The sequence below is a fragment of the Solanum pennellii genome, chromosome 12 (genome assembly GCF_001406875.1).
Source record: "Solanum pennellii chromosome 12, SPENNV200".
In the NCBI taxonomy this organism is placed as follows: domain Eukaryota; kingdom Viridiplantae; phylum Streptophyta; class Magnoliopsida; order Solanales; family Solanaceae; genus Solanum; species Solanum pennellii.
The window spans coordinates 58,317,877-58,332,974 of NC_028648.1; the positions used below are offsets into that span (position 1 = coordinate 58,317,877).

The window sequence follows — 15,098 nt, forward strand, 5'->3', positions numbered from 1 at the left end:
AAAAAAAAAAGTAAAACCTAAACTTCCCTGCCTTCAACGGGAACAAAACATACATTTCCTCTAACTCCATTAATGGCTACCCTCCCCTCCCTGTACAGTTCCATCTTTAACCCGACAATTTTTTTTTCATCAGCTTTTTTTTTAATTATAATTTTTTACTTCATTTCGTTTTTTAGGTAGAGAAAGATGGGGAAAAGAATCTCTTCAAAAAATTTATAAATGAAACAAAATGCTAAGAATTTTGAAACCATTAGAATGGTGAGGGAAGAAGATAACCACTGATATTAAGAATTTTGAAATCGTTAAAATGATGGGGGAAGAAGATAACCACTGGTGTATGGGTATGGGGGTTGGGGTGGGGTGGGGTGGGATTGATAGAAATAGGGAAGAAGAAGAAGACAAAAATAGGGAAGAAGAAGAAGACAACTGTTCTTCTTCTTTTTGTTAATTTTTTTTAAAAAAATTAACTTAGGGGTATAAATTAAGAGAAAAAAAATATATTATTTTTAATAAATTAACGCGCTCAAGGAAAGTGAGTTACACGTTTTTTGCCATGTCAGCATTTTGTGTCTAATAGGAATGACTTTTGAACAAATAAAGTGTTCAATTGGCACAAGGATTAGTTGAGGTGTCTAAATGAATTATGCGGACAACTTTGAGTGGCTGGACATGACTTAGGCCTTAAAAAATAATGATTTGACCTAATATAAAAAGTATTGATTTGACCTAACATAAAAAGTATTGATTTGACCTATGACATAAAGAAAATTAAATCCTGCAAACTTGTTCAAACATAAAAAAAAAAGAAGGAAGAATCTCATTACTTTGTTCAAACTTGCACGAAACAACAAAATTTACATATTTCAAAATTCGAATCTTCAGCCTTTTAGAATAAAGGTGCATAAAAAAATTATTCTTCTGAATCCGAATCTTCTACATCTTCATTTTCAAAATCTTCCTCATTTTGATAGTGACTGCCTGTTACACATCTAGTTGATTTGTGTAGCCTAGATGTTCTCCGAGGTGAATTTTGTCTATTAAACTAAATTTTTTTGAAGCCCCAGCATTAAATCTTGAATCATCGGACACAGTTACCTATAATACAATATAATATAATATAATCAAATACACATTCAATAAAATTAAAAAAAATTATAAAAAGTTAAAAAAATTGTATGAAAATTATTATACTTACATTCGAAAAATTCAATCTTCCACCAAATGGAGAATTATGTATAGGAAATTCACGCATACCATGTTGAATACCATATTGAGATCCACTAAATTGCGCAAAACCAGATATTGAAACCTGTGGAGTTACAAAACCAACTGTTTGCTGACTAGAAAAATTAACATTAGTGTTAGAGGGCCCTGTAGAAAAATCAAACGTGGGATAATAAGGCTCGGGAGTCGCCACATTAGTGTTAGAGGGCCCTGCAGAAAAATCAACTGTTTCACCAGCGGTCCTTCGACCTCGACGTGCACCCTTTCTCGGTGTTGTTTGTCGTGATCAGCGAGATACTTGTTGGTGGTGGTTCATCGTATTGAGTGGGAGGATTGTAATCAGGATCAAAGCTCAATCGCGTTCCCTGAAAGGCCGCATTCATTGACTTCATTGAAATACGAGCGACTTCCTCTGCATATTGTCTCATTTCATTAGATTGATTTTCATCATTTTCAATCATCCGAGCTCGACGATACTGCATTTCATGACCCCTAGCCTATAATGAATAAACAAATATTAATAACAAAAAAATTATTAAAGATTGACATAATAATTTAAAATTTACATAATATACATACTAATGCCTCATGTCTTCCTGCCATGTGTTGATACCCTTTTTGTACAACATGTTGTGGATTTCCAATGACCATGCGGGTATGCCTCATGTACCAACGAAAGTAATCTGTTTGATCACTTACAAATGGAGGTCGAAATATACGATTTTGACGTTGTTCCCATAAATATTGTGTGTAGTTAAATGCATCTATATCTTCTTGTTTTATTTTGGATCGTTTATCACGCTTAAAATGATATTCGGAAAATTGGGTACACGGTCCAGGAATATGTTGTAAATAACCGAACTGTCTCACAACACGATCAAATATGTGCCACTCATGATAAATTCCATAAATCAGTGGCACCTGTGCCATCCAGAGACGTTGTCCTGACCGACACCACTCAGGCAATCCATTAATAACATCTTTCGAATAAGCTTGCCAAATAAACTATAAAAAAATAATTAAGTAAGATAATTATAAAAACAACATTGGCAGAAAGAAAAAATATGTACGTGAAAATGAACAATCTTACAAAATAATTTTTTTTTACCATTGTGTCATAACATATTTTACTTTTAAGGACCTAACAAGAATCTATGTATATGTCATTTTATTCACATAATTTTCTTGGGTAGTGAAACATAAGTGCCTCATTTAAAGATCTACCAAATATATTTTTATTTAAAACAAAAATAAAATATGAATAGTTTAAGATACTAATAATATTAAATACCTGTTCATCAGTTAGATTATCTAATACATCCCTAATCACACCGATTACAGTTCGTGCCTCATTTTGATGATTTCTACGTCGCGCCCATTTACGTGCAAGCGCAGTTGAAGCCTCAAGTTGATTGGTCGTTAGAGGCTTTGGCAATGGTTGCAGGGGAATAATTCTTTCCCATGCCCAAATCTACAATAAATAAATTCACCATTACTTATAATGCACTTAAATTTAAAAGTGCATATTACTAGTATATAAAAAATATTTAATTAAAAAATATGTATACCTGCACTAAAGAGAGAAATCCATAAACTTCATTTGATTTTTTCATTGATGCACGGCATAAACAATTATACAAATATGATAATGCGGCTGATCCCCATGCTTGAGTTGACATTAAATCTAAATTTCTCATGTCAATCAAAATGTCTAAATTAATCTTATTATTAGATTTATTCGGAAATATTTATCCACCACATAACCATAATAAATATAATCTAAATCTTTGTTGCATTTCATGCTCAGTTGAGTTATCATTAATACCATCCAAACCTTCGATATAATCAATCAATTTATATATTAACAATCTACTAACACCAGAAAAACAACTAGAATCGGGTAACCATCGTGTTAATTCAAATATCATTTCTTGTCTACCTATAATCCCTAAAGAATCAGCTCCATTTAAAATTATAGGACTACCATCTACTACCATTCCGAATAAAATTTCAATATCTTGTAAAGTTATGGTAGCCTAGCCAGTTCGCATGTGAAAAGTATGAGTTTCTGGACGCCCCCTTTCAATTAAAGCAGAAATTAATCCGGAGTCATACGGCACACATCCTACATCAAGAATTCCTTTAAATCTACAATTTTCAAAATATTGACGGATGCGAGAATGTAATGGATGATATTTTATATGTTGCCAAAATTCAATATCACCACGACGCGTATATAAGCAAGACCTCTCTTCTTTTATGCTACCATTCCAAATTCCTTCGGAACGATGATGAACTTGAATTTTTAATACATCATGCTCTACTGGACCAGGATGTACGTATACATTTGTCGAATACATATCTATACACAAAAACTAAAAAGAAATATTAACATTAATATAAGTATCAAACGATTGAATATATCAACAATATCATCTAAAAGTATAAAATTAATTAAAATAAATTAAAAATAAAATAAATTCAAACTCACTTTATAAAGAAAAGGTTTTTAAAAACTTTAGAAAATTAGAAAAATAGCAAGACTTTTAAGATTGTTGGAAAATTGAATAATAATGTATATTTTCTTATAAGTTATATATTTAAATTTTAAAAAATATTATAATTTTTTTTTATATAAAATCGCCGCCTTGGCAGCGATTTCATTAAATTTTTTTTTTATCTTTAAATGCTGCCAAGGCAGCGATTTAACATTTTTAATTTTTTTTTAAATCGCTGCCACAGCAGTGATTTACATATTTATTAAAAAAAAGTTTTTTTTAATAAATCGCTGCCTCAGCAGCGATGTACCTTATTTTAAAAAAAAAAATTAAAAAAAAAATTAAAATCGCTGCCAAGGCAGCGATACTTAAGAAATTTTTTTTTGAAATCGCTGCTTAGGCAGCGATTTCATTTTTTTATAAAAAAAAATTAACTTTTGCAAAATTGCTGCAAAGGCAGCGATTTTGCTTTTTCAGGTGAGGTAAGTCGCTGTTGATGCAGCGATTTTACCGTTTTGGTTAATATAATATTTTATATATCGTTTTAGAATTTTTGTTAATATTTTGTACCCTTTAGGTTTCAGACTCCTGTTTATTAATTCACATGTAGCTCTAGAAGCTCAAAGAGAGACAATTTCACCTGTATTTTCAAATGTTGATTGTATTCTTGGGGTTGAATCTCTAAAATGGAGTTTCGGAGAAAGAAAACTCATCTTTGAATATAATTTCAATATTCGAGATGTTGTAAGAAGACATTATATTTTGATTGGGTCTTATCAATCAAAATTTTGGATACACCCTAAACCAATATTTGGGACTAGGAATTACCAATTTAATTTCGAGTGTTTAATGCCCCAAATTTCACTTTATTGGAAAATAGAACAAACGATGATGCTATATTTTGTTTGTGTTGTTATCTCTTCAAAAATGAAATTGAAAGTAGTGGCAATGCGGAAAAATAATTTATACAAGATGATTTTAAAAATTGAAATCATGATCCAAAAATAATTTAATTGCATGTTGGTGAGGTAAATAATATTTTATAATAAACGTCTGAATAAGATACTTAATTTTGCGAATCAACGTATATCAATTCAATCTTCTCTTTACAAGCAAAGTGAAAAATAAAAAGTGATTATTGAGTTTCTCTAATTGCCTCAATTGATGTGGTAAGTATTTCCTAAGAAATAAATTACCATTTCGCGGTTATGATAAGAGTGAAGATTTCGATTACAAAAGTCTTTTTCTTATACTTTTCAAATTTCACGAGGTTAATCGCCTCGGATGTGAAAAAAGTGATATTACAAAATGCTCTAAAAAATGAGATGATGATTTGTTGAACAATTCAAAAAGAGATCATAAATGCTTGTACTAAAGAAAGAATTAAAGATATCATCCAAGACTTAAATGGTGATTACTTTAGAATACTAGTTGATGAGTCAAATGATAATTCACATAAAGAGTAGATAACAATAATTTTACGACATGTTATGAAAAATGTAGAGTTGGTAGAAAACTTTTTTGATATTGTTCATGTGAATTTGGTGATAATTAACTTCGAAATCTCAGTTATTAGCTTAATAGTTTCATTGCCTATGCTCTAGAATGTAATAGCAAGTTTATCAACTTGAAGGCGATTAAGGATCTGGCACAACGATGACACAAACAAAATGGATCAAACTTGATCTCTTAGTTATTTACATGTAAATTTAACTTTGATTTTGCCTGCTGCTATTGCAAGTGTGGAAAGATCATTCTCCTCAATGAAGCTCATAAAAAATGATCCACGTAATAGTATTGGTGAAGAATTTTTGAATGTGTTGTTTAGTTTGTAAGATATAGCGAAAAATATTTGAAAATGTAAGTAATGATGTTATAATAGATCGTTTTCAAAATATGAAGTCTCGTCGCTACAATTGTAAAGTGATGAGATTTTTCGTGGTAATGTAATATTTTATGTTTTGCTTCCTTAGTTATTATTTTTTAACGTTATCTTTAAAGTTATGGTGAACCCGTTTTCTTGAAATCCTCGATTCGCCTATGAACATAGTTAGATTTTATAAAAAATAATGTTTCCTTCATTTTGTTTTATGTAACACCATTTGATTAGACATGATATTTAAGAAAAAAAGAAAAACTTTTAAAATTGTGGTCTAATACAATTTTTATATATTAGTGTGACTGTAAATCACTTCACTAAAAGTCAAAGAAAAATATAAATGTTCAATTATTTCTAGTTATAGTAAGGTGATATTCTTTCAGAAAAACTACATTAATTAGATAAAAATTCGAATAAATTGCCCTTGAATAGTAAATTTTAGATAACTCTATTGTGTCCATTGGACTCAAACAAATCATCCAGTCTAAGCTCAATTCACGCTTAATTCCAAGTATTTTGTTCAATCATTAATTATTTTTTTTTTTTTTCTATTTTCATTTTATTTTTTTATTTTTTTTCTTTCTTTTATAAAATAATTACTTAGCAAACTTAAATTAACACATAAGAAAAGAAGAACAAGGAGAGAATACTGTCTTTCCATCTATATATATCTTAGATTTGTAAATCTATATATAGTAGTATTAGAAATATGTTTCTTGACTACTATTTGCCAAGTGTTGATGGTGTCCACATGACATGCATATTTACCTTGCAACATTACAAGTGATGTAAGTCACTATTTTGGTAAGCTCCACGTGATAGTGGTCATTGTTTTACAACACTTTTTTCAACTTTTAAACTTTCTTTTTTTACTTTTTTTCTTTATTATTTTTATCTATTTTTTCATTTTTTTTAATTATAGTATCCATTTAATTACATTTTTATTATTGTTTTATTGTAAATAAAATATTAGAGATTGTCATGTAACAAATTCATTCTACATGACCTTAAGATTTCTTTATGACATAGAAAATTTCCTTTATGACATTGAAGTTAACAATAAATGCATTACAAATGCGCTCCTAACTTGTGAATTCGTCTCATTTGCAGAAAGATATATATAAAGAAATATTGAAAGAATAACAACTATAAAGATATCGCTCTTTTGCTATATAAAGTCATAATATATTGTCTTTATTTTATAACACGTTATCAATATAATATTTCTTATAAGGTATGTGAAGAAACCTTACCCCAGAACACGAACCAGGTTCGTGTAAGTTGCTTTTAAGTAAAGACAGAGTAAAGACACAAACACTTACTGAATTAAAAACCTTCCTCACTCAAGGAAGGAAAAACCTCGTTTTATTAATTCAACTATAAGATTTTGTGATTACAACTCAATAATCAAAAAGTCTTATCTCTACTACTCCCTCGATTGACTCCAATCGATCTCTCCAAAAGGCCAAACCCACCTTTTGTTACAACCCTCACTGAAACTCAACCCTACAAAGAGCCAAACCCACCCTTTTTACAAATCTCTCAAGACTCAACTCCCAAGAAGTCAAACCCACTTCTTGTTACAAATCTAGGAATTATTACAACTCAATAATAAACCTAGAACAAATCAACAAAGACTAATAACCTTAGACTTTAATTGATCAAACTTCAATATCCAATAGTTCTGAGTAGAACAGGTTTCGTGAACCTGGTGCTTATGTTGCTGTGATGAAGGTGAACCTGGTCCTTGCGTTTCTGTGACGAAGACCTGCGTTTTTTCTCCAGAAAATACTACTCTCAAGATGATATATTTCGTGAATATGCAATACCTATCGTTCTGGCTTTGCTGGAAAAATTCTCTCGATTTTTGTGATTGCAAAGACATTTTTTTCTTTCAACTTCTTGATCCTTTTATAGATTTGATTTGCCTTCAACTTCTACAAGGAAAGGAATTACAAATCCTTTTCCTTCTTGAACTTGTCTATATTTACGTCTTTCCTTATTTGACTTGAATTGTAATTTCTTTATTTCTTTCCTTCTTTGACTTGAATTGCTACTTTTTTATTTCTTTCCTTCTTTGACTTGAATTGCTCTTTTTTTTTATTTCTTTCCTTCTTTATTTATTTCCATATTTGTTTCCTTCTTTTCCTTCTTTACAATTCTGCACTTTTTCTTCTTTTCTTCAATACTTTTTCTTCTTTGTCGCAACTCTCATAATTGTATACATACGACACCATGCCTTCACTTTATCAATCATCAAAACTACTTTATTTGTTCTCCTACTTCCCAACATTTTCCCCCTTTTTGATGATGATAACCAATGATTTGTTACACATCAAGACTCTTTGTTAGTGATCAAAACTTCAATTCTTTGTCATCCATCAAAACTACAAACTTCATGTTTTCTCATTCCCCAACAATTTCCCCCTTTTTGATGATGACAAACTATACATATGTCTATCTACATTATATACTTTCCCCCTTTTGGCATCATTGAAAACCAATAACCAAAGAACTCGAATAACATTCAATGAGTGCAATATCATTTTTAACTCATAGCCACTTGGGCAACACTTTCAAGTACACTTCTGCTAACAAAATGGTTAGTTAATCTGAGGATATTAGTCATCTTAAACTCATACACAATTAAGATCTTCAATGAGAAACGAAATAAACAAATATGTACCAGTTTATGCCCTTAATCAAAAACATATAATATCATGAGTATGAGACAGACATAAGCACATCAAAGAGTCAAAAGAGTATAAAATTTGAGGATAAGGATTGGGACAAAGATTACTAAAGTAAGGAAGAAAGGGATGTTTACTGCCATTGATAATTTTTTCAGTATGCCCATTGTGCACCAGCTTCTTTATTCTGATCAGTTTTCTTAGAATGTGAAATTTCATCACGAGAAACATGAGATACATCATCACCTTTTTTTTTTTTAACTCTACTCCGTAACATTTTCATTCTCCATGATTTTCTTCTCCTTTTTTTTTTTTTTGATAGCCTTTTTCTTGATGACAACTTTGAAGGAGTACCAACTACTAGTAAGAGATTCATCACATTTTGGTGCACAAAGAGATGTGTTTATCAATAATGAAAGCAAGCAACAATTTATTTCTGTGAGAATTGTTCCCCCTGAGAGATAGACAAGTTATACACTTGGAATGGATGAAATATCAATTTGGAGTTTGTGAACCTGGTTCAGATGTGGGTGATAAAGCAGGGTTCCCCCTAAATTAAAGCATGAGTGACTTCAATACTGAGATTTTCATCATTAGAGCAGTTTGAGATTGAACGATGCTTATTGTCAAAGAGGGTTCTTGGTGATCTTTAAGAAAGTTGAATTTTTGATGATCGACCAGGTTCATTAGTGCTTATGTTTGACCCACACTCAGGAAATTAATGCATTGAAAAAGGATGGTACATACCTGAGTATTACAGAGAAACCAGGTTCCCCTTTTTTGTGTTTCTTCATGACTTACTTAATGGTGTTAGCAAAAAGAAGAGATAACATCCGCAAACTTTCTAAGCATTGTTTGAGATGTGACTTGAGTGTGTACCTGTTACAGTACGAGGTTGAGTTAGCAGATATTCATTGTATAATTACTCAAGCGTAAGATTATTCTTTTACTAGCCAATTATTAAAGGAAATCATGATAATGCATCAACTTGTTTCGATAACACCATGCTTTGACTGATTTTTCTCAAGTTCTTCATATTCAAGGCCTTCATGAGAATGTCGCATCATCATATTCTCCCAGATCAAATGAATCTCAAGCTGATTCACAGAGAACCAACCCTTGTCAATTTTCAATACCTTCCAATGAATAACAAGGACCATGTTCACACAACGAAGTTCCCCCTAAAGGTGTGCCATACTCTTACTGTCCCGATTGCTCTAATATTCCCCCAATCTCCAGAACCATAGATTAGTAGTAATTCATGTTGCAGGTGCATCAATGATTGTTAGCTGTGAACCAGGTTCATATGCAGTGTTCCCTAAATTTGCATCATCAAAGATGTTTGATATCATGTCACTTTCTTCAACTTTTTTTTTTTCATCCTTTTCAAGGAATAAACTGTCTCCTTGAAAATCAAAGAGCGAGAGGAAATTTTCTACCATTTTTAGCACATGTTTGGAGCATGCACTATTCATGTACCAAGTTGGCCTTTTCCCTCTCACCTTCACCTGAAACACTAGTCAAAGATTAGTCTTGGGAACCCAGATTAGCTTGGGCCCCTTTATGTGAGTAAAAGGATGAATAAGATTTCTTCTAGCCCATAAAGGCAAATAAGAAAACCTTTTATTTGGAGCATTTTTATTTCGAACCAGGTTCTTAGCCGTATCAGTCTTTTCCTTTTTGGTGAACTTAACATTTTTCTGAAAAGCCTCAAATAAAGCTTTACATTGATTCTTTAAATGACCTGAGTTTCCACAATGAGTGCATAAACTTTTAGACATGTGAATAGTGTGTGACACAAGATTATTCTGTTTTTTAAAACCTATCCCACTTCGACTAGTGGTTTGCTTTTCTTGAATCTGAGTTAAAATTTCAGAGGACCTGGTCCATCTAAGATTTCTTTCCAGATCCAGTTTGGTATGATCAAGATTTTCTTGTAACAACCTATTCCTTTCTGTTAAAGCTTGATATTTTATGGTTAACAATTTTATTTTTTCTTCTAGAGCTAATTGAAGTTCACTAGCAGAGTTTTTGCCCTTGTGACTTAACTCTGAGATTTTAATCTGTTCTTTTAATTTATTTTGAAGAAAGTGATTGTGTTTCTCAAGATTGTCATTGACTTCTCTTAAAGATGCATAGTTTTCCATCACTTGTTCTCTTTCAGAATTGACAGACTGATATGCATCTATAAGAGTACTCAATAAAGACTCTAGTTCCTTTTTAGAATATGATTCAATATTTACTTTGATGTGATGAAAACTTACCTTGCTTTGTTTGTCATCTTCTTCATCATCTTCAGAATCTGTTTCAGCAATGAGTGCAAGAAAATCATATTTATTTGATTGTTCTATTGCAAGTAGTGACTGATTTTCGAACCCTCCATCCTCAAATTCTTCTTCAGATAAGTCCCCCATAGCGGCAAAGGCTCTTCTCGTTGAAAGATCCGCTTCTTGATTGGTCATTCTTCTGTTTGTGGGAATGTACTTATCATTCTTGATGTCTTTGACCTTCTCAAAGTTTGCCTTTTTCTGCTCTAAAGCCCAAAGTGGACAGAATTTGATGAAGTGATCTGGGCTCCCACATTTATGACAAACCTGGTCTTTAGTGTTTTCAGATGGTTTTTGAGAAGTTTTCTTTTGAAAGGTCTGCCCTCTCTTTAGCATTCTGGTGAACCTTTTGGTTATGAGGGCAATATTTTCATCTTCAAAATCATCTGATGCATTTTTATTTAGAACCAGGTTCCTTTCCTTCCTTTTTCCTCCAATTTCCTTTTCTTGGTTTTTCTTGAGTTCGTATGTGATGAGATTACCAATCAACTCATCCATGGCCAGTGAGTCTAGGTCGCGGGCTTCAGTGATAGCCTCGACTTTACTTTCCCAAGTTTCAGGAAGGACACTCAAGAGTTTCCTTACTGCCTTTCCATTAGGAACTATCTCTCCCAAGGAGTACATCTCATTAATGATGGAGGTGAACCTGGTGTGCATATCTTGAATAGTCTCCCCTTCTGCCATCCTGAACAGCTCATATTGCCTGTTCAAGTTATCAATTTTGGACTTCTTGACTTGCGTTGTTCCTTCATGAGCTGTTTGTAGTGTTTCCCATATGGCTTTGGCATCTTGACAGGACGAGATTCGATTGTATTCGTCTGGTCCTATGCCACAGATCAAAATTTTCTTGGCTTTGGCATTGTTTTGGATTGCAAGCTTGTCTTCAACATTCCATTCTTTTCTTTCCTTTGGGATTTTGGTGATTCCATCAGTTGCGGTTTTCATAGGTATGGTTGGGCCATCTAGAATTACTCCCCATAGATCAGGGTTTTCGCCAATAAGATGGTCCATCATACGATTTTTCCACCATCCATAATATTTGCCATTGAACAGTGGTGGTCGTGTTTGTGAAGCTCCCTCTTGTGGGGTAGGTGGTGCTGCCATTGAGTCTTTTCAAGGTGTGAATCTTTTAACGAAAAGACCTGCTCTGATACCAATTGAAGAAACCTTACCCCAGAACACGAACCAGGTTCGTGTAAGTTGCTTTTAAGTAAAGACAGAGTAAAGACACAAACACTTACTGAATTAAAAACCTTCCTCACTCAAGGAAGGAAAAACCTCGTTTTATTAATTCAACTATAAGATTTTGTGATTACAACTCAATAATCAAAAAGTCTTATCTCTACTACTCCCTCGATTGACTCCAATCGATCTCTCCAAAAGGCCAAACCCACCTTTTGTTACAACCCTCACTGAAACTCAACCCTACAAAGAGCCAAACCCACCCTTTGTACAAATCTCTCAAGACTCAACTCCCAAGAAGTCAAACCCACTTCTTGTTACAAATCTAGGAATTATTACAACTCAATAATAAACCTAGAACAAATCAACAAAGACTAATAACCTTAGACTTTAATTGATCAAACTTCAATATCCAATAGTTCTGAGTAGAACAGGTTTCGTGAACCTGGTGCTTATGTTGCTGTGATGAAGGTGAACCTGGTCCTTGCGTTTCTGTGACGAAGACCTGCGTTTTTTCTCCAGAAAATACTACTCTCAAGATGATATATTTCGTGAATATGCAATACCTATCGTTCTGGCTTTGCTGGAAAAATTCTCTCGATTTTTGTGATTGCAAAGACATTTTTTTCTTTCAACTTCTTGATCCTTTTATAGATTTGATTTGCCTTCAACTTCTACAAGGAAAGGAATTACAAATCCTTTTCCTTCTTGAACTTGTCTATATTTACGTCTTTCCTTATTTGACTTGAATTGTAATTTCTTTATTTCTTTCCTTCTTTGACTTGAATTGCTACTTTTTTATTTCTTTCCTTCTTTGACTTGAATTGCTACTTTTTTTTTTATTTCTTTCCTTCTTTATTTATTTCCATATTTGTTTCCTTCTTTTCCTTCTTTACAATTCTGCACTTTTTCTTCTTTTCTTCAATACTTTTTCTTCTTTGTCGCAACTCTCATAATTGTATACATACGACACCATGCCTTCACTTTATCAATCATCAAAACTACTTTATTTGTTCTCCTACTTCCCAACAGTATGTTTTGATGATATAACTATTTCTACTTTCAGACTCTAAACACAAGTATATATTTGAATATTTTTAATTTTTTGTTCTCTAAATAATATAAGGTCCAACAAGCTATTAATTAATCAAATTAAATTTTCTCATTAGGAGTACTGGATATGTTTCTTTTTATAGTTAAAATGTTATCACTTTAATTTAATTTGACTATTTTATGATAATTTTCATCATGTCAAATATATAAAATTATCTATCATATATATATTGGGTGTTGAAATTCACATAGACACTAAAAGTGTTGGTACCAGTATTACTAAGGGTAATGCAACATTGGATTAGGACAAAGTGAAGATAGATTTTTTTGGTCATAGTTTGGTTAAAGGATAAAAGTCGAACATTAAATCGTGAAGGATTTATTTGAAGTTTGAACTAAATTGAAAATAAAGGCATAACCATAATTAAACTTCAAATTTAAATTCTCCATAAAATACTCAAAACAATTAGCTTTGATACCATAATGAACCTGATAAGGAAAAATATCATATATATACTAAGTTGTGATTTAATTTTAATACCACTATTTTAAAACTTTCTTTTCAGAAAATGTTGCAATGTAATAAGAAAATATCAAGTAAGTACATATGTAACAAAAGAAACACAATTGCTGATTTACAAAAAAAAAATCCAACACAAATGGATATATTAAAGAAGTAAGAACGAGATGAACGAAAGTTGAACTAATATGATAATACGTTGAACATACTTTTCTTTGTGTAAAACCCACAAGCTAAAGATGGAAAGAAGAACAAATAAGAAAGAAAAAATGAAGGAAATGTGCAGCAAATATGAAAAATAAAAGTTGGAATATGTAGTAGCAAGATGGCCACCAAAATAAAAACAAAGCATAAAACAAATTAAATGAAAAATTTTGTCAAATTATATTATTATATAGAAGAGTGAAGTGGGAGAACGAATTACTATATAGAAGAGTGATGAATTAGGATGACCAATGGTAAAATGGTCTTTTACATCTAAATAATATCTATTAACTATCTATCACACACACTAAAAGGGAATTTTCTAGAAAGAGAAGCCCAAGAATGACCAAGGGTAAAAGTGTCTTTTACCACTAAATAATATCTACCTATATGACTATAAATAGGAATTTTCTAGAATTACACTTTAGACACAAATAAAGAGACCTTCTCTCTTTCCATCACTACTCAATCTTCATTGTTGTCTCAGTTTCTTCTTCAGTAAGTATTTTTTTTTCTTCTGAATTTTTTTATCTTCAGTGCTCTTCTATCATATTTTTTTTTATAAATTGAGTAATTTTCAACTTGTAGACCACAATTTACATGTACAATTTGACTTGTTTGGGTAAAAACCATTATTTAGTCCTATTTTCTCTTTGATACCCAATTCATATGTATGGATTCTTTTTACTATTACTACTATATAGAAGAGTGATGAATTAGGACGACCAATAGTAAAATAGTCTTTTACTTCTAACTAATATCTACTAATCTATCACACACACTAAAAAGAAACTTTTTTATTTTTCTATTATATAGAAGCATGAAGAGGAGGACGACCAAGGATATTTTTGTCAACCAAAAATAATTTCAAGCTTAGTTTAATTGTACCTTGTGCAATAAAATATTCAACTTTTCAGAAAAACCAACAAAAAAATTATGTAATTCCCAATGAATCCACCACTAAGTCAATAATTATGGATTCTAATGGCCACACGTGTACCAATACATTTGGAGGAGAAAAAGAAATCATTGCAAAGTTACATGGACCCTATTTATTGATTTATTATTACTTAAAAAGCCTGTACATTCAAGTTGATACATTTTTTTACAAAAATCTATCTTATTTTTGAATGTATAATTTTTAATGAGAATTTTTTATACCAAAGATTCAAATTTAAGGACTTTTAATCATTTCCTTTTTAAGTGTGGTTTGGTCATGAAAAAAATACTATTTATTTTATTTAGAAAATTTATAGTTGAAGTCGTTAAAGTTTGTGCAAAAAATATTTAGAATATAAATATAATCTTTCTAAAGGCATAATACATAACTATGTCATTTAATTTGGTTTCATCTAACATCTATGTCCTTTAATTTTATATGTTTACAAGTAGAGACATAATCTTGTATAAAATTGAACAAGTTGACACTTGTGTTCTACTTGACGTCCTACATGACAATATAATTCACGTCATATGCGATATTTTATGTCGCTCCTACGTCTGTTATTCCCCATAGGACGC

General features: G+C 31.4%; 1 protein-coding gene and 3 pseudogenes across 1 annotated transcript; 1 reads left to right on the forward strand and 3 right to left on the reverse strand.

The window, feature by feature from the left end:
- LOC107006418 overlaps positions 1-223 on the forward strand; it is a 2,912-nt pseudogene extending 2,689 nt beyond the window's left edge.
- A 596-nt stretch (positions 224-819) lies between these two features.
- On the reverse strand, positions 820-2,154 carry LOC107006759 (annotated as a pseudogene).
- Positions 2,155-2,491: 337 nt separating this feature from the next.
- LOC114073876 lies at positions 2,492-3,721 on the reverse strand (annotated as a pseudogene).
- A 4,873-nt stretch (positions 3,722-8,594) lies between these two features.
- Positions 8,595-10,997, reverse strand: LOC107005758. The gene has a single exon (XM_015204417.2). The coding sequence runs from the start codon at positions 10,952-10,954 to the stop codon at positions 9,812-9,814; it is 1,143 nt and encodes a 380-aa protein (XP_015059903.2). The 5' UTR covers positions 10,955-10,997; the 3' UTR covers positions 8,595-9,811.
- Between the last annotated feature and the right edge of the window lie 4,101 nt (positions 10,998-15,098).